The sequence below is a fragment of the Rutilus rutilus genome, assembly GCF_951802725.1.
Source record: "Rutilus rutilus genome assembly, chromosome: 17".
Classification (NCBI taxonomy): domain Eukaryota; kingdom Metazoa; phylum Chordata; class Actinopteri; order Cypriniformes; family Leuciscidae; genus Rutilus; species Rutilus rutilus.
In genome coordinates, this window is record NC_140230.1 from 28,533,740 (window position 1) to 28,554,018 (window position 20,279).

Below are 20,279 nucleotides of genomic sequence, written 5' to 3' on the forward strand. Positions count from 1 at the left end.
ATTATCATTCTCATGGCTTGCTCCTTACGAGGATTGAACCAGTAAACTTCCAGATCCTAAAAACAGAGTCGACGACACGCTGATGTGAGCATGTTGATCTCTTTTTTCTTCTTTCTCTCTCTCTCTGGTAGTTCGTCCACTTCAGCCCTCACTCTTTGATCAACAGCTCTATCTTCTTCCCCTAAATCCTACAACAGTCATCCAATCAGCAGAGCCAAACCTGACGTCTCCATAAAACACCTCTTCCTCAGCACTCCACAGATGATCCCAATCAAATGAAAGAGAAGAACACTCCTGTGACCGATCTGTGGAGTTACGCTAATCTGTCCGCTTTTAGTCAGGAACGTCGTGTTTGATGGCTAAACACAAGCGGACGTTTGTTGCCATTTCACTCTTGATGAAAGCCTGTTATTACCAAAGACATTATAGAGCCGGTGGTGTTGAAGCGTCTCTGCTTTCATCTTCACTCACCGTGGCCTCTTCATCTTGATTGGGATAAAGGGTAGACTATTAAGCTCCAGAGAAATGAACCTCCTTTTCTTTATCACACTTACACAAACACACACACACTTGACAACAAATAGACACTTACAATCACACACACGATTCTGTAGATGTTTTCTCTAAATTTCGACATGAGTGCTCTGATATTTCTCAATTATTGTAGGACTGATAGAGTGGGATTTTTTTTTTGATAAGCCACACACACACACACACACACACACACACACACACATTGTGTACCACTGTGCCACCTGGAGGCTTATCTGTCATGACCTCGGATTTAGTGGCAATAGAAAATGATAAAGGATAGGACAGGCACTCTGAGAGGCAGTGAGGGATCACACTGATGCCGCTGAACCATGTCACCAGCGGCGACACACACACCGGCGAGTGATCAAATAGGCAGTGCTAAAAAATGTTGACACTTACTGTGAAGACTGAGGGTGAAAATGGCACGGAGAGAAGAGATTACATGGGGAAAATGAGAGGGACAGTCAGTCTCTTAAATATAAGGCCATTGGTCTTAAGCAACATATTTTCAGAATACGAATGTTCAGGGTTCAAATCAAGCATTAGATTTTATGCTGAACTGACAAAAATTATTAAAAAAATAACTGAAAAGAAAATTTTAAGTCACTCTTTAAAAAAAATCATGCTTACAATAAGGCATGTACAACAAGACTAAAAAGGGTTCTTCACCACTGGCACAATGGGCTTTCAATAAAATCTGGCTGCCCATACAGTATAATACAGTTTAATACTGGCTATACTATACACTATAATGGTTAAAAAAAATCGTAGAGAATGCCGCAAACAATGTGGTTGTAATCAACATTTCAAACTGGAAGACCACAAACATAGTGTTTTAGGCCAAATGGAGAGGAAAAAATAAAAGAAACTGCCGTTCTGTCAGTTCCTCCCAACAGGAATCATATGAGTTAACTATAAGTTAAGCTTAATCAACAGCTTTTGATAAATGTTGATTACAATGTTGATTAAACATTAAAATACTCCCTGTTTCAAAAGTATAGACACCAAACAAAAACAAATGCATGTGTAAAGTTCATATCCAATTTTACAACTTTGTTGTCATGAGATTGTAATGGCTAAAACCCTAAAATGACCATAAAAAAATGATGATTTAGACAGCTTTGCAGCCTACATAATACAGACATAAAAAAGAAAAATCATTTTAAAAGTGCATTTATAAAATTTAAAGCTTTACATTTCTGCTTTTTAAATTGTCCAAAAATCTGCCCCATTCACTTCCATTGTAAGAGCCTCACCATAATTTCCAGTTTTGCTTTTTTTTGTGGTAATCAGCATTATGCCACAAGCTTACTGTTTGATTACCAACATTCTTCAAAATATCTTCTTTTGTGTTCAGCAGAAAACAGAAATTCATGCAGGTTTGGAACAACTTGAGGGTGAGCAAAATATACCAACATTTTCATTTTTGGGTGAACTATCCCTTTAACTTGTATTAAATATAGAATATTCCTTTACATGACACTTGTGTGAGTCTTTTCACGTAGTATAACTGCGTAGCGCATCTGTGTTGTACGTCACACGTAGGCTCACTATTGGCCGACGCTGGTCATGTGTGTGATGCGTGTGATGTACAACCCAGAAGCGCTACGCAGTTATACTACGTGAACTAACTCGAGGCCCAGAGAGAAGGAAATGAATAGTGGAATAAAGTCGTTATTTTTGTTTGTTTTTGTGCACAAAAAGTATTCTCGTCGCTTTATTAACTTAAGATTGAGCCACTGTAGTCACTTGGACTACTTTGATGATGTCTGTATTACCTTTTCTGGACATGGACAGGATACCCTACATACATTTTCAATGGAGGGACAGAAAGCTCTCGGACTAAATCTAAAATATCTTAAACTGTGTTTCCGAAGATGAACGGAGGTCTTACGGGCTTGGAACGACATGAGGGTGAGTCATTAATGACATAATTTTCATTTTTGGGTGAACTAACCCTTTAATGACCTTGTCTGTGTAAAGATTTATCCAATGCTGTGGTCGACAAATAATGTGGTAAAGATTGTAAACTTGGTAACTTTTAAACAATGTCTGCACAAGGATAGCCAGGAGGCAGGTGACATAACTTCCTTGTTTACATGGAGCACAGCAAGCGTTTTGCCAGACTGTTGTCTCGAAACAGCAGAAGAACATAAACATCTCCTTCCTGTTGTCTGCATACGTTCCAAATGTCTGACGCTGAAAACCACCCAGAAACAGTGTAAACAAAAAGCTGTCTGCTACATCTTCACCTGACACCAGGTGTTTGACAATATGGCATTGATGATGTACTGATTGACGCCCACAGGAATTATCTTTATAGCTCATATAACTAAAACTATTTTGGAAGAATTAATGCAAGTGCATGAACAAAAACATGAGCTTCACATTTTGGACTTCACATATAAATCCTCTCGACTCTGGCAGTGTTATGTTGCAGTGTTAGCAGGTTACTGTAATCATGACTTTAAATAAACACCACCATTTTTTCCCAGAAAATTGTAAATTGTTGAAAATAATATAAATTATATTATTAATTAAGAAAGTAAAAATCCTAATTTTTTAAAAGCCAGGTCAAATTACCACATTACTTAAGAAAATAATATAGTAGTGACTAGTGAGGCCAATATGACCATTATTAACAGATGACGGGCAATAAAAAAGATTTGTGCCTTGTTTAATCTGAATTCTAGTAAGGCGCGGGAAAGCTCTTAACTGCTACAGCTCATTTAACACTGCCAAAACTTAATTAAAAACCAAAAAAAAAAAAAAAAAAAAAGAGAGATGCTAATGGGGAATTTAGTCATAATAAAAGACACAAACAACTAATGTCTCATAATTGAACAAAAAAATCAGAGAGCCATAACATTACAGTCCCATTTTCACGTACATGGGTATTTAAGAGCCTTAATGTGCTGAATTTATTTGTTAATACAGTGAGACTTCCTCCAGTAGGGCCATTACGCTACAGACATAATGTCCATCTTGGGGCCAAACGACCTAGTGTTTGCTTTGTCATAAACACACAGGCCCTCAACACACACACACACACGCTGAGCTCATGTGATCCAACGCCTGTAATATTGTCCAGCATAGCCTATCACGCCTCAAGAATTGCCAAGACCGTGAAACAGTGAGATCATCTATACCGTGGCCAAGAGCACCATTTGCCCTGTGGTAATGACTACAACGAGAGGTGTGTAAAGAAACCAACGTATAACAAGGCCTTTGTGTACTGTAAGTAGCAAGCAGTATGTAATGTAAGGAAGCAGAGATAATAAATTGATTAAATTGAAATTCAATTATATTCAACTGCAATTTTTAACTGACAAGGAAAATTAGGTATATAGATAGATATATTTTCATATTATCAAATGGTACTGGATGGATCTATTGGACTTGCAGTTGAAAAAAACTATGACGCATCTCCAGCGCTTTGTCAGGTCGTAACTATAGTTAACTGGCGAGCGCTTCAGTGAGCTCATATCTGCCTGACATTACAACAGCAGCTGTGTTGAGTTCTGTGATGAGGTCATCTTTACTTGACATCTGGGTCCAAGGCAGCTGTGTTTTGGCACGTATAGAGCCCGTTCTGACATAGCTGCCTATACCACGCCCATGACGTCTGTGTCTGCGCCACATCGGTGTATGTTATCGGATGAGATTTCCGGAGCATTTCCCCTCAAACTCTATCATTCCCAATTTCCATCAATCATCCGCTCGTATCAAAATGATCAGCATCATTTGCGCCTTAGGTTCAAACACTGCTCACACCCTTGTGTTGTTTTTGCGTTTATAAGAGCTAGATGAAATGTAAAAAGAGGCATTAATCACTCAGTGCTGGCCTTCTGTCAGCTGGCCTGCTCATCCGGTGGGAGATTTTTATGAATTATATAACTTTGATTTATTGCGTGTCAAGAAATCAGGTCTATTGTTTTTTTTTTACAGCTCTAGAACAGGTCAACGTTAGTTCCTCTTGTGCTGCACATCCCAAAAGGCGAGTATTGCAGGGGAGGAGATTCAAGAGTTGGAGTGAGAGGAAGTGAGGATCATTCATTTGTCTGTTTAGAGTGAGCTGCTCTTTGAAGCCAATCGATTTCGATTCTGGGCTAAGATTCTGCTCTAGCACTGGAGTAGACATGTGAAACACGCAGATGCTGACCGTCTTTCTGAGTTAGCTCATCAAAGCAGACATTTCCATGAAATGTCATCCAGCACTCTCATTGCCTTTCTGTGCAACAGACAGGAAGTAGGGTCAATCTGGTTATGTGACATAGTAAAACCTTCCAGACTACTAAGGAACTCCCTTCTCTAGCATTCTCTCTTCCCCTCTCTTTTCAGCCCAAGGAACATGCTGTTCCGCCAGTAGCAGCTGTTTGCACAACTCAGTCCCATATGGAATGATAACCAGTCATGGTCCTCCATCTGAAACTCATTTGCCTTCCTTTAGTTCCTTCAAAAAAAGTCCACACAACAACCCTAATGCATCTGGGTGTGTTTTGAAAGACATCTGCATGGATGAAGTGAAAAGTGGACCAATCACAAGGTCATGGTGACATTGGATCATGTAGTATGTGATTACACATGTGCCAAACAATGTGTTGTTAAAAATAAAGAATACATTATTACAATTAGCATCAATATACAATTAAAATAATATTATATAAAAATATATTATAATACAAATATAATCTAAAATATTTGTAATACTGAACAAATGCACTTTGACAGCAAAATATAAAAATGTAAAATATAATTTATAACAGGATGCAATTTATGTTTTATATTTTAAAATGTTAAATGCTCACACACGCGCACACACGCACACACACACACACACACACACTCTTGTACATCTATCTTTATGAGGACATTCATTGACACAATGCAATCTCTAGCCGCTTACCCTAACCTTACCCATCACAAGTAAGTGCCTAACCCGACCCCTGACCCTAAACCGACCCTTAACCTCATTATAACCTTATCCCTAAAACCAAGTCTTGACCCTCAAACAGGCCTTTAAAGGCTCTCAGAAAGTGAGGACCGGCCAAAATGTCCTTTACTCTCTTTGTCCTCACTCCAATGGTCTAAAACTCAAACTGGTCCTCACAAAGATAGTTGTACAAGTACACACACACACACACACACACACACACACACACACACACACACACACACACACACACACACACACACACACACACAGGGTTGGACAATGAAACTGAAACACCTGGTTTTATACCCCAATCATTTATTAGTATGGTGTAGGGCCTTCTTTTGCAGCCAATATAGCATCAATTTGGAATGACATGTATAAGTCCTGCACAGTGGCCAGAGGGATTTTGAGCTATTCCTCTTCCAGAACAGAGGCCAGGTCAATACTTGATGCTGGTGGGGGAAAACGTTTTCTGACTCCTCCAAAACAGTGGTGGCTCAAAAATATTTAGATCTGGTGACTGTGCAGGCCATGGGAGATGTTCAATTTCACTTTCATGTTCATCAAACCATTCTGTCACAAGTCTTGCAGTGTGTATTGCTGCATTGTCATGCTGATACACGGCACCTTCTTCAGGGTACAATGTTTGAACCACTAGGTGCACATAGTCCTGAATAGTTTGGTTGTCCTTGGCAGTGACGTGCCCATCAAGTACAGTAGGGAATATCGCAGCCAAAACATCACTGATCTACCCCTGTGCTTCACTCTGGGCACGCAACAGTCCGGGTGTTAAGCCTCTATGGGGCTTCTCCACACCATAACTCCCAGACAGTGAAGGTGGATCATCAGAGAACAATACATGTTTCACATTGTCCACTGCTCAAAATTTGCACAGCTGACACCATTGGCACGAGTGAACAGTTTTGGTTTTAGCAGCCCAACCATGAATATTGACACTGTTGAGCTCCAGGCAAACAGTTTACAGTTTTGGTGGAAACAGGAGAGTAGAGATGCACATTTAAAATGCAGTGAGTTGGGCAGCTGTGGTTTTATGTTTTTTGGATAAAATCCGGGTTAATACCTGGATATCCCTTTCAGACAGCTTCCTCTTGAGTCAACAGTTACTCCTATTAGATGTGGTTCATCCTATGTGGTAGTATGCCAACATTACCCTGGATACCATAGCTCTCCATACACCGCAAAGATGTACTGTCCAGGTCACAAATGAGCCAGCAAGACACGCACCAACAATTTGTTCTCTTTTGATATGTCTTCCATTATGTTGTGTGGATTTCAGTTTCATTGTCCAACCCCTGTGTGTGTTATATATATATATATATATATATATGAATCAAATATATGTAAATACATTTATATAAAATTAATTTAGCATATTGCCTTAAATGCACTCCAATAAAAAAAATGCAATCCAAGCCACCAAAAAATAAAGAACAAAATCATGGTAATCAAGGTCATTTTTCTGAACCCAATTTCTTTGCAAATAAGGATAAAAGAATAAGTCTCGAAAAAAATGTGTGTGTGACAAATCTACGATAAATCGTACAACTCAAGCAGCAATTGTGAATCAACTGTTAAGCAGATGAAGTTATTATAAGAGGAATTAAGTGGAAGATTTAGTCAGCTCGAGCTCTCATGAGGACGACGTCTCTCCGTAATGGACGAGAACATCAGCGGCCATATCAGTTGTTAGTACAACTCACTTCCTGAGATGGCAGGGATATGTGGACAGATCTCAGGTCCTGCAGACACACGCACAGCACTAGAGAGAAATAACAACAGCGCTGGAGTGAGACGGGGCTACATGTGTACGACAGGGACAGAGGAGACACGGGAGCATCCGGACGTGTCTGTCTGTGTGGTTTCCACTGTCTCACTCTCAAATCCTTTCATTTGTGAAATGAGACATTTGTGATGGTGTTTCTAGTGCTAACAGCTGGAGGGATGTGTTTTCTGCCTGATCAGTGGTCTAGATGGAGCACAGCCCTCTGAGTTTTGACGAAAGCTTTGATCGACGTGCACTACACCTTTCCTCTGGCCTTTTCGTTCCCTCATCTATAGGGAATAGAGATCAAACACACATGCACCTTGCGAATGCACATTAGCAGCATTATAAACAACAACTGCAACTCCTTGAGCTCTCAGCTTTCTTTTTGGCTAGCTGTCTGGAGCCCAGCCCTCCAGCTCCTGAGTGCTCCCACTAAAAGCCCCTTTCCTTCCTCACACAGATGCTAATGCACGGATAATGAGATTGGTGAGAGGCTGATAGAGGCTCAGAGATACTAACATTCTGACTACATCACCCATAATTCAATTGGGCCAGCTTGGCCTTTTTCCTTTTGTTTGCGAGCTGGAGGTTTTAAGGCCACACCACTCCCACATCCTCCTCCTCATCTCTGGCTGTGTTCGGAATAGCATACTATACAGGGGTGTCATGCAGATATTTTTTGAAAGGGAACCAGTGCAATTCCGGCCAAATCTGCACCCAAAGAGAGAAAGAAAGACATTTGAACAACTTACAGTAGTTGATCATACTTCATTTGTCTTAAAAATCTGAGAAAGCACATACCCCCTCTGTTTAAATGGGCTAAATAATATACTCATACTATTTTAGCATTAAGCAGTATGTAGACTCTGCACAGTCATTTTCAGACGCTGTGTACAAACAGAACATACTAAATGGGATAAGGTATTCCATAATGCACTCTTCCACTTCCATTTTCAGTGCGGCACTGTGAAGCAATATAAACAGTGTTTCCGAATACTTCATTATTTGATCTTAAAACAACATTTACACACATTTTATTTAAATGCTAAAATAACCATTTATACTCTACCGTTCAAAAGTTCAGGGTTTACACACATATTCTTCACAGATGAGGCAATACCAGAATGCATTAGAACATGGAAAAACATACTAATGAAAAGAAATGCTGATTAAATAATCAATTCAATAATCAAACACTCTCAGAAAAAAAGGTACAAAAGCTGTCATTGGGACAGTACCCTTCAAAAGGGTTCTAATATGTACCATTTAGGTACTAATATGTACACTTTTGGTACCAATATGTACCTTTGAGGGGCTTATATGCACTCTTTAGGTACAAAGGTGTACCTTTTGAAAAGGTACCGCCACAGTGACAGCTTTTGTACCTTTTTTTCTGAGAGTGAAGTATTGCTAAAAGTAGTTACAAATCTAATTAGAAACGGATTATTTTACCCAATGTTGGATTTTTTATGTATTTAATGTCCACTACCATTCAAAAGTTTAGTGTCAGTGAGATTTTTTTTTAAAGAAATTAATACTTTTAACTAGTATGTATGAAACTGATAAGTGACAGTACATACGTTTACATTGTTATAAAATATTTGAATTTCAAATAAACACTGTGTTCTTTAGAACCTTCTATTCATCAAAAGAATACTGAGAAAAAATGTATCACGGTTTTCACAAAAGTTTTAAACAGTACTGCTGTTTTCAACATTGATAAAAATAAGAAATGTATGAACCAAATCAGCATATTAGAATGATTTCTGAAAGATCATGTGACACTGAAGATTGGAGTAATGATGCTGAAAATTCAGCATTGCCATCACAAGAGTAAATTACATTTTAAAAGATATTAAAATAGAATTTCTTTAAAAAAATGTAATAATATTACTGATTTTACAGTATTTGTTTTTAACAAATAAATGCAGCCTTAGTGAGCATAAGAGTAAATATGAAACAGCAAGTTCTTGTGGTAAAATTACATATACTACGTGTCTGAAATGTAAAGCATTACATAACATGTTCAGTTTCACAGTTCTAAATAGTAGTAGGCTGTTTACTCAGTATGCAGTACACAAAATGCAGTATTCCAATCTTCTGCAAGTAAACCGCACACAAAAAACACTATCACGAACAACAAAGTAGATGCAGACCATAACATAAGGGATGTTTGGATGGATCATTTTGGTTTAATCAACCTATTATAACGACAACAATTAAACAAAAAATGTGGTTAAAAATAAAGACAAACCAAACTGGGAGAGTTCCTCTGAAACATAGTCCATATCCCAGAACCCTTACAAAGCTTTGAGTTTCAAAACCCTGAGAACAAGACATTGGCAACAGGCTTTCATGGATCAATTTCATATTGGACTACCGGTGTGCCTGTGTTTTTTTGTTTTTTTTCACCGCGGTATCATAGGCAAGAGGAAGGCGCATTATGTTATACAAATCATCTGTGAGTGAAAGGGAGTGAGAAGCCACCATTTTATATAACCGGAATGTGCCTGGTGCTTATTGCTTCCCGAGCCCATTTCGTTGTGTCGCAATAGATCTCGTTTATGCTTTCGCTGTCCTGTGTTCTGCTTTGTCCATTACTTTCCCCGGCGAGACAACTACAAAAAAACAAGGCATCTGTTTTCAATCACTGTGGACCCACACCAAAACCGAACGGCAAGAACACAACGCAGCACACACACAGAGACGGCGAGCCCATGGAGAGGGAAACACACTTCACAGAACATTTAGGAAATGGGAATTTGATGTCAATGGTGGAAGACAAAGAGCAATCACTTTTTTCCTTTTTCTTTCCCCACACCCCCACTCTTCCCGGCCCCATAACGAGAAGAATAATCTCGAAGCGATGGTTGTTGGATTTTTAAACACGACACGGTGTTGGATTTCAGTGGTTTGCCTTTATTATACATAAAGTATGTACACTTAGGGAAAAGACGAACATTACATTTCTCATCTCATCAATTTTTAGCCTGGTGAGTGACTTGTACTGAGAACAGTTAGGAAGTTCTGCGCTATGCTTTGCTAAGCAACTACAAAAGGTAATTCGCTTGTATAAAGACTTAATACAGCTTCTTTGTCTTTGGCTTAGCATTCGATATCCCCTGAGAATATCGAACTCTAACAAATAAGAAAGCGTTCCCATAGCAAGCTAAATAAACATGACTCTGATGTTAGAACCATCAAATGCAATAATAAATGAAAGACTTTACATTCTACAAGATTTTAAAAGGCGAGCATCACTGCAACTTCCGCTATTGTATAGAGTACGGGTCCTTTTAAAGTATTAAGCTTCAGCCTGAACCGTTTGTGCTACAATCATAAAGGATAACTCAAATCTTGCAGCTTGTCGAGGAGAGGTGCTATACTTAGAGGAAATCAAACTTCAAGTTCTCATCTGGCAAATGATAAAAAAAACAGGCAAAAAGCCCTTGATGCTCTAACTTTTGATCACCTAGAAACAACCTATCCACAATATATTAGTGTGTGAGTATTTGTGAGTGTGTGTATTATACATATATTATATACATATATTATATATTATATATTATATATATATATATATATATATATATATATAAGCATGAAAATGAATTTTTTTTGGTTATTAAATTATTAGTTTTTATTAATTAGAATATATTGTATTATATCTATAATCCATTAGTCATAACATTGAATATTATCATGAAAATGATTTCAAATCTCAAACCTGCACACACTACAAGTTTTGAAAATCTTGCCGCATCAAACACTACAAGACATTCTTAAGATTATCATGCCAGATTCAGCACCTCACCTAAACAAAATGGATACTGTGTCGCAGCAACTTGCTGTAGACATTATATGAAGAGCGATTATAAAGGCAGCTGTGTTATTGCCACATCTCGAGCAGCAGTTCCTCCATCTCCGTCTCTGCTTTTTGTTTTGCGGCTGCCATTTCAAAAGTTTCGTCACTTCCGTCTCCTTGTAAATTGAGATTTGATCTGTAAACGCCTCACATTACCATATTATCTGGGCTGAACATCGGAACCGACTGATGCCCTGGGGGCGTTTTTTTCTCTGAATGTCGGGAGTGGTAAATCGGGCGTAAATCGGCCTGAAACTCCTGTAGTCTGAGCCCGGTTTTAGCAAACTCACTGCAAACCCCAGCTGCCAGCGTAGCATCATTGCAGTGTTTGTTCCCTGGGAAAGCACCACTCACTTTCTACAGAAAGGAATAAAAGTAGAGTTTAATAGAGTAGCTGAATGAAAAAAATAAAGCTTTGCAGGAAAAAGCTGGATTCAGGCAATTCAGCTAAACTAGTGTGCTCCAAGGTTCCCTAACACTCAGGGTAGATGTAAATGTGTCTCTGTGTGTGTGTGTGTGTGTGTGTATGGAAGACCTGCCAGTCACCCAGCAGTAGGAATCTTTGCGACAGGTGCAGCTCAGACTCCCACAGCGTAATTCACGTCTGGGCTTAAGGTGTGATGGGGACTGGCAAACACACACACATACACACACACACACACACTCTAATTACCAACCTGACCTTGGTTAGGTTATTACGAGTACCTTCTACTGCAGGGAACGCTTTTCCCTGCAACTTTTCGGGCAGAACGAAAACATGAATGTGGAAACCGCTGAGGTTATGTGAAGAAATGAATAGTCCACTCACAGCAGACAGAAAAGGGGAAACAATTTAACTTCAATTTGAAGTTGTTGCACTGGTTTATTCATACGAGGTGTCCGTGAGGATGGAAAGGCCGCCTTCTTTAAGGAGCAATTATTCACCCTCATTTAGCGTCACCGGAACGCCGTGACACACGCAAAATTGAGAACGGAGAAGAATGAGAGCATTTACCACACTTCCTCTCATATAATACCCTGAGGGAAGTTTTTCCGCCTCCTGCTATATGGCTATATTAAAAACAAAACCATTTCAAGCATGAGAATATGCTTCAAGAAAGCAATGCTACTAAGTCATGAAGGTAATACAATTACAGTTTGCAAAGACATGTAAATACACACTCGTGCACACAATGCAAATCTCTTCGCAGGCATAAAAAGAAAAGACCTTCACTTGCAAGCACGCACACACACACACACACACCCTCACAATATTATCTGAGCGTTCACAGTTATTCAGATGGCCCAGGGAAAGAAATCATAATGGAAGCCAAAGGTGCAGCAAAACCTGTAATATTACCACTTTACTGCTGCTCATAAAAAGCCAAAGACCAACTGAACTCTCACATACACATTCAGACAGACTAGTTTAATCCAAAAGTTACATAATGTAATGCTAATGAGGACAGTCTGGCCATCTAAAGTTGTTCAACTACTGAAAGATGACTGCGGTATCAATAAAAAGATTACTAACATTACGTTTTAAAATGCTAATGCTAACGTTTCAAGTACTGATTCGAATCAAGAGCGAATTTTAATTTACATTTTTATAGCCTCATCACACAACACCAAAAGTCTAGACTTGCATTTACATATTCAAAGCTCTGAGCTGATGCTCAGGATAGCCGCTGGAATGGCACTCAGGTCCATGCTCCTTCCCGTCCACGGCGGTAAATGCCACCTGATAGTTCTATTACAACAAGGTACAAATTTGCTTGTATTCTTGTTCTCTCTTTTCAGTACTTTTCTGCATTCGTACTTCTGTCCTAGTGTCCTAGTTTCCGTTATTTACGCATGCATGGTGAAACGATTATTCTTGACTATTGTATGATAAACTATTTAGGATGTTCCTAATTGCGTTTTATAAATATGTCATTCTGGAGCAGCTGAGGCCAAAACTGATGGTATGACAGCATCAAATAAACACACATAAGCCCAATTCAGACTCCTCCCTGAGAAAAGTTAGGTAAGTTTGTGTTCCACGGAGATATACTTTGTGATTTTAATCCTGTCTGATTTAAGCATGTCTGTGTTTTCCTCATACAAAATATTACAAAATAACAATAATAAAAAAGGAAATACCTGCATTTTTTCGGCTAAAACTCCACTGAGAAATCTAATCCTACCCAGTGAGGAATGTCTGTGATTATGGTTTATTATTTTCATAATGATTCTCCTCATTATTTTGACATTAGTTGAACACAGCACTGCCTTGTGCACCTTCATTATGTATTTAGACCTCCAGTCACTCAAAATGATGGTTCAAACACTGGTGTCGTCCCATCCTATGTAAAAAAAGAAAATTAAATCAAGAAGCAGTTCAATCACTGAAACTGCTCAGAATGGCCACAACAGGTACAAGCTTAAAATCATTTCCTTTCCTTCATTATATATGCATGTTATAATTACACAAGGTCTTGTTGTAATTGGTTTCATGATGCACACATCTAGAACCTGAAACCAAACATGAAATCAAAGACTTGTAATGCAAATGTCATTTAGAAAACCAACCCCATCAAAACTGTGTTATACACAAAAAAAAAACACACAGACTTTCTCCGAATCCAGGTACAATCTGTCTAGATGGCAACTCTGAATTTTTCCCAGTGATGACAAAGTAGGGCACACAATGTCTTTGATCCTTTTATTCTCCTTTCTTTCATTTGTTACTTGTCCATCACGGGAAGAAGAAATTTCAGAAAACAATACAACACACCAATAGCACACAAACAAAGAGCCCTCAACCGGAGACTCTGAGAACATTTGACATTTTACATGATGATTCTATTCCATTCTCCATTCGTAGAAAGATTCCGGCAAAAATGAATTTACACAGGGTGGAAACTCAAACCAAAGTCCTCTCTTGGGAAATACATACAAACATGCATCACCAGCAGGCATGTGGAAACACAAAGTGTATGTGGAGATGCTCAGATGTGAAGGACATGTCTGCAGGTAACAACTCGAACAATTCACACACACACTTTCTCTGCTTCTCCTTTGTACCAGTTATACAGTTAACGTATGTGTAACAATTTACATAAATACTGCCTCATGAATAATTAATCTCTTCACAATTACTGCATTACATACTAGCACCTCATTATGGCATCATAATTATAACGCATTCCTGCCAAACAAATTCCCTGCTTGAAGCAAACTAGTTTTGTTTGTTTAAACGTGAGAAATAAAAGTCTTTACTTTTCTTTATTAGAAGTGCTAAGAGACGTTGTTAATTTAGTTAATTTAGAGAAAACCAGACACAATAAGAATGTCACAGCAGGACCAGCACAACAAACGAGCGCAGAAAGGACTAGATGTTTGAATAGCATTCACATAATGATGTAATGAAAACCGAAAAAAAAAAGGTTTCTTTAAAAACCCACAACAATTAGACAGTAAATGTTCATTAAACTGACTTCAGACTGCAGTATATATATACACACACACACAAACACACAATAATAAGTTATAATAATAATAATAATTAATAATAACCTTTACATTCTTTTAAAAAGAATGTAGTGTAAAAAAAAAAAAAAAAAAAGTGTGTACCACCTCTAACGTAAACCTGTCAATTTTCCTATAACAAGCACAGTTGTTAATATAAAGCCAGTTTATTGCTTATTTCTTCAATAAATCAACAGAGACTTATAAAATGACATTTTCTGGAGACAGATTTTTATACTGTCCGTTTACAGGGGCCATATTTTTTCTTAGATTAGCATACACCATTTCAATTCACATCACTCTGTGGCATTAATGCACGTTCCTGTCCCATAAATATTTCAACACTAAAGTATTCTACAATCCTCTGAGGTACATTTCATTGCGAAATATTACATTTGTAATATTCTTTGAATATCTAAAGGTGAACATAAACACTCATAGATTGGTTTGTTTGCATCTTCGTATCTTGAATTCTCATGAATATGTCCTTTCATATCCTTCCATTGCGCTCTACAACACCCATGAATCACATTTTGACCTCGTAGACATTCTCCACAATAGGCAGCAACCAGCACAGGAGAAGGTTGATACATTGGTGAAATAAGTTTAAGAGGCTAGTTTTGTTGCTCAGAGGCACTGTTAAAGTGAGAGAATTCTTAATGAAAACAGGTTTAATAGGGCAGAGGGAAACTCTTCGATTACATTCCTGTTTAATTTAATGAGCCTTAAGCCAAGCGATTTAGTTCTTTTAATTGCCCTTCTCTCATTGTTAAAAAGACGTATGTGGCCATCTTCTGCAGCTTAAATTCCTCTGAATAACAGTTTAGTTTCGGTTTCTTCCACCAAGGAAGGACTGAACGGTTCTTTCTGTTCCTCTTGAATTCCACTAAAAACAGCACAGCACGGTGAAAATTCAATTTGAAAAAAACTTTGGATGTTTAGATTACACAGCTATTTCCATGAAATTCATATTCAGACAGAGAGAAAATAAATGGAGCATCAGCTCTGACTGGTTTTTAATGAAGCGGGTGCTGGTGGGCGGGAATATTGCTGATTGGCTTATTCTACAAACCAATCACTATTTAACTCTAGGTGGCTAATCAAATTATTCTTCCTCATAAAACTCATCAATTTCAAATTTTCAGCTAAAATGAGACTCAAAAAACTAGAGAGCAGCCTGGCTGTCTCTAGTAAAAAAAATAATTCAACATCCTTTATGCAAGATACACTATACAAATTCACATACCATAAACATAACATTCACATAAAACATAAGAATAGATCAGTGGTATAAATGCATTGCTGTCATGTCAACTCTCTGAGAGATTGGCATGATAATGGTAATAGGTATTGGTAATGGTAATGTATTTGTTCTTGGCGGAATAGATCTGCTAACGCTGCTGCTGCTGCAGAGCAAGTGCTGAGATTTGTTACTGCCAATTCATTCACAGACATTGCTGTGAGCATGTAAGACATGCTAATGTAGCTGCACATGTAACATACATGAATTAACCCCTATACAGATCTATACAGGTGGAGCTGGGGATGGTGGAGGGTTTCTAGAAGTGTGCTGCAGACTGCTAACTGCAACACTACCAGTATTTGAATGTTGAGCCACAGCTCATTGGCCGATGATGCAACAGCAACCAATCAGCTGCGCTATACGCATGCCTGGTGTGCAAGCACAGTCATGTGACATGCGTTTTCAGTCATGTAGTGTGGACGGAGATCGTTTCTGAAACGCAATGGAAAAGTTGGCGAAAAACACCGCCTATTGCAACCATGGAAGCCAGCAAACGAACTGGGTCAGAGATCGCAGATTACACATGAATAAAAAGCCTTGGCATCCATCTAAAAAGCTCTATGACCAGAGGCTAGGGCTGGGCGATATATCGCATGACATTGTTAGGCGCATCTCGTCAGTAAAGCCGGTTCCTTGATTAGTAGTAAATCGCCATCACCTGCTTTCAGATGGAGCGGCATTTACAACACAGAGCCGTAGTTCACTGACAAGCTGAGCCATATCGCAAGTCCGCGTTATCTGCTTTTGCTAAAAAACTAACTTTTATATTAAAAAAAAAGAACTTTAATTAAAGTTATTATTATTACTTAAAGGGATAGTTCACTTTGAAATTAATTTTTGATATGTTTTAGCTTACCTCAAGGGCATCCAAGATGTAGGTGTCTTTGTTTCCGCAGTAGTTTCAATTTTGATATTTTTAGGTCAAACCGTTCTTGTCTGTCAGTCATATAATGCAGGTCTATGGTCACTGTCTCAAAACACAAGCACAGAGTCCAAATTAAAACAATTCCCCATCGTCCAAATGAAACAATTCCCCATCATAAGTACACATTGATGGCCTAAGACACGAAACGAGCGGTTTGTGTGAGAAAACGAACAGTATTTATATAGTTTTTAGCTCTTGAAAACAGCACACGTCCAAATGGTCTGACGGCGCGGGCGAGTATAGATGTATACATAGATGTCGCCTTGGCTACTGCAGTTCATTGGAACGAAACCGTAGCAAAGCGACATCTAGTGTATATATCTATGCGGGTATAGATGTATACACTAGATGTCGCCTTCGCTACTGCAGTTCATTGGAACAAAACCGTAGCCAAGGCGACATCTATGTATACATCTATACTCGCCCGCGCCGTCAGACCATTTGGACGTGTGCTGTTTTCAAGAGCTAAAAACTATATAAATACTGTTCGTTTTCTCACACAAACCGCTCGTTTCGTGTCTTAGGCCATCAATGTGTACTTATGATGGGGAATTGTTTCATTTGGACGATGGGGAATTGTTTTAATTTGGACTCTGTGCTTGTGTTTTGAGCCAGTGACCACAGACCTGCATTATATGACTGACAGACAAGAACGGTTTGACCTAAAAATATCAAAATTGAAACTACTGCGGAAACAAAGACACCTACATCTTGGATGCCCTTGAGGTAAGCTAAAACATATCAAAAATTAATTTCAAAGTGAACTATCCCTTTAATCAAAACAACCCAGCTGCAGTTTGATTGATAGTTATCTGTTTTTGCAAATTAACTCTTCTGTTGTAAATGTACCAAATGGGAGAGGGTGTGCAATTTTCAAAGAGTTTAATTAAACGTTCATGTTATATATTTTGGTTGCATTTGTGAGTTAATAAAAATGTAACTGGTTGTGTAAACTTGGCACATAATCTCTAAATATCAATAAATCAATAGATATATAGCCCTGAATCGAATCGAATCGTATCGCAGAATTTTTTGAGGTATCGGCAAATATCATATCGCTGGCTGAGAGATTTGATTTCATATTGTATCGTGATGAACAGTCCGATTCACACCCCTAGTGAGCATCGAGTCTGAGGAGGTGTCGGGGCAAACAGCTCTCTCACAGCATTTGTACTGCAGTACACATTTCAAAACTACATACTGCACCTTTAACTGCTCCTTTTACCTTTTACTGTTGCTGAAACAGTTTTAGCCTGCAAGAAGCTGACCACACTAAAAAGCAACGGCCAGGGTTAAGCTCAATAGAAAGTATTTGTAGCATAAGTGTGTTGAACTAACTTCAACCTTTTTTTTATGTCGAAATTATTTTCTGTGGTAATTGACCTTAAGCAACAAAGGCTGTTGATTGAGTTCAATTTAAATGCTAAATTCTATTACTCTGACCACAGGAAACATGCAAACATGAGCTAAAACACTCTCTTTCTCTCTTTCACTCCCTGCTCCCTCTCCTCCTCTCTGTAAGATGACCTGTCTGTTTCATATGAGGCCTGCTGCGTTGCAGAGAGCTCTGACAGGCATGTATGTAAATGGGATACACAGAAACACAAACCATCTGCATCCTGACAGACCGCAAGCTTATGAATATTAGAGGACAGATGCTTTAAACAACTGTGCGTGCATCTGAATGCACACACTGGACATCAAGCTACACAAGTCCATTTCCACCACTTCCAGAGAATCATACCTATACATATTCACCATCACAGCTGTCATCATCTTCTCTATAATCATTATCATCATCAGTGACACCATAATCAGAAATATAGTAGCAACATACATGGTATCCTAATTCCTTTCTGCTGATTTTTTCTAAACCAGCCTAAGGTGGTTCACTAGTCTTAGCTGGTTTAAACTGGTCTAGCTGGTCTGCCAGTCTTGTCAAACTGTTGTTTATCTAATCTAGCTGGGCATCCAGCCTGACAACCCCTCTAAAACCATCAAACCAGACTATTTTTCTATCATTTAGCTTTCTCTCATTAACAGTATTGGTTCAATCTAACACAATTTCCTAACACGCTTCTATTTTCCTCATGGCGCACTGGGTAGCTCCGCTCACAGTGACATTTCATTGGTACAAAATCTGCTCCACATTACTGTATATTAAACATCAAAGTTATGGGACTGTGATTGTGTCGTTTCACGCAATATTTCTCATGCTGCTGGGAACAAAGACTTGATGCTAGAAAGATGCCACTGTGCACCTGGTTTAGACATGGTGTAAAGCCTAGCTTACCTTTGCCATCTGTGCCTGCACGCCACTGGCCTTCAGGGACGCTACAGCTTTCTGCGCCGCCGCCGGACTGTCGAAATCCACAAAGCCATATCCTGCACACACACACACACGTACAGAGTACAGAGTACATATTTATACACATTATAAGACACATATTTTTGCCAAAAACTGAAGAATTCTTTATCAGACATTAATCAGACCATATCAGACACATTTATCAGATTCAAAATTCGTGGGTCAAAACAAGACCGCTCTGTTGTTTGTCTTATCATGCTGATCGTGGCGACACAAGAGAGTCTGCATGTTTGAGCACAGCCGCTTGTGTCTGTGTGTGTGCTTGGGGAGACAGGAAACGGCCATTTTGTTCAAGGCTCATGCTTGTCAACTATTTCCTCAGTAACAGGACAGAGAAGGATTCAGCCTGACCTCACCCCTGCTGGAAAATTCAGCTTAAAGGAAGAGTTCAGCCAAAAATGAACATTCTATTATTATGTAATCACATTTACTTCATTCCAAATTCATATGATTTTCTTTGTGGAAAGCAAAACGTGCATTTTTACATATATTGAACAATGGCAACTCTTTTAAGTCTTTAAAGTCAGACGATAGCTTTGTCTGGTGAACAGATAAAAAGTTAAGCAGTTAATCAATGCTCTTATTGCCATGTTCATCAGAGTTCTTGAGCATTTTTTTCAAATTTGATTCAATGAATCGGTTGATCCAGTTAACAAAACTGGACTAAATCGTTGCATCCCAAATGACGAACTATACTCTACGCACTATGTACTATAGTGTATACACCGTGTAGTGTATACATTTTATAAGGTTATTTTGTCATTCAACATCGTAGCATAGCTAAACACAATTTACAGTTCACACACACATACACACACACACACACACACACACACACACACATATATATAAGTGGTTATTGATCAGGAGTTCAGGGCCCACTAGGGGGCCTCAGCGAACTTCCAAGTATTTAAATTAATTTTTTAAAAAAGAATAATAATTTTTTTTCGTTCTTTGTTTTTGTTTTTCCCCGCAATTTATTTCCGTTTCCCCCCTCAATAGCTATTGTTTTTATTGAAGAACTCTTAAAGAAAATGTGGTTAGTCAATTTAATATAAAATACTATTTTCTGT

The 20,279-nt window shown here is 38.5% G+C and overlaps 1 protein-coding gene across 1 annotated transcript in view; it reads right to left on the reverse strand.

The window, feature by feature from the left end:
• The window catches only part of rbms3 (RNA binding motif, single stranded interacting protein), a 134,517-nt gene that overhangs the window by 62,378 nt on the left and 51,860 nt on the right, over positions 1-20,279 (reverse strand). Inside the window, exon 4 of the mRNA XM_084384735.1 lies at positions 19,132-19,223. Coding sequence (XP_084240861.1) covers positions 19,132-19,223 — 92 coding nt within the window. The remainder of the gene's footprint in view (positions 1-19,131; positions 19,224-20,279) is intronic.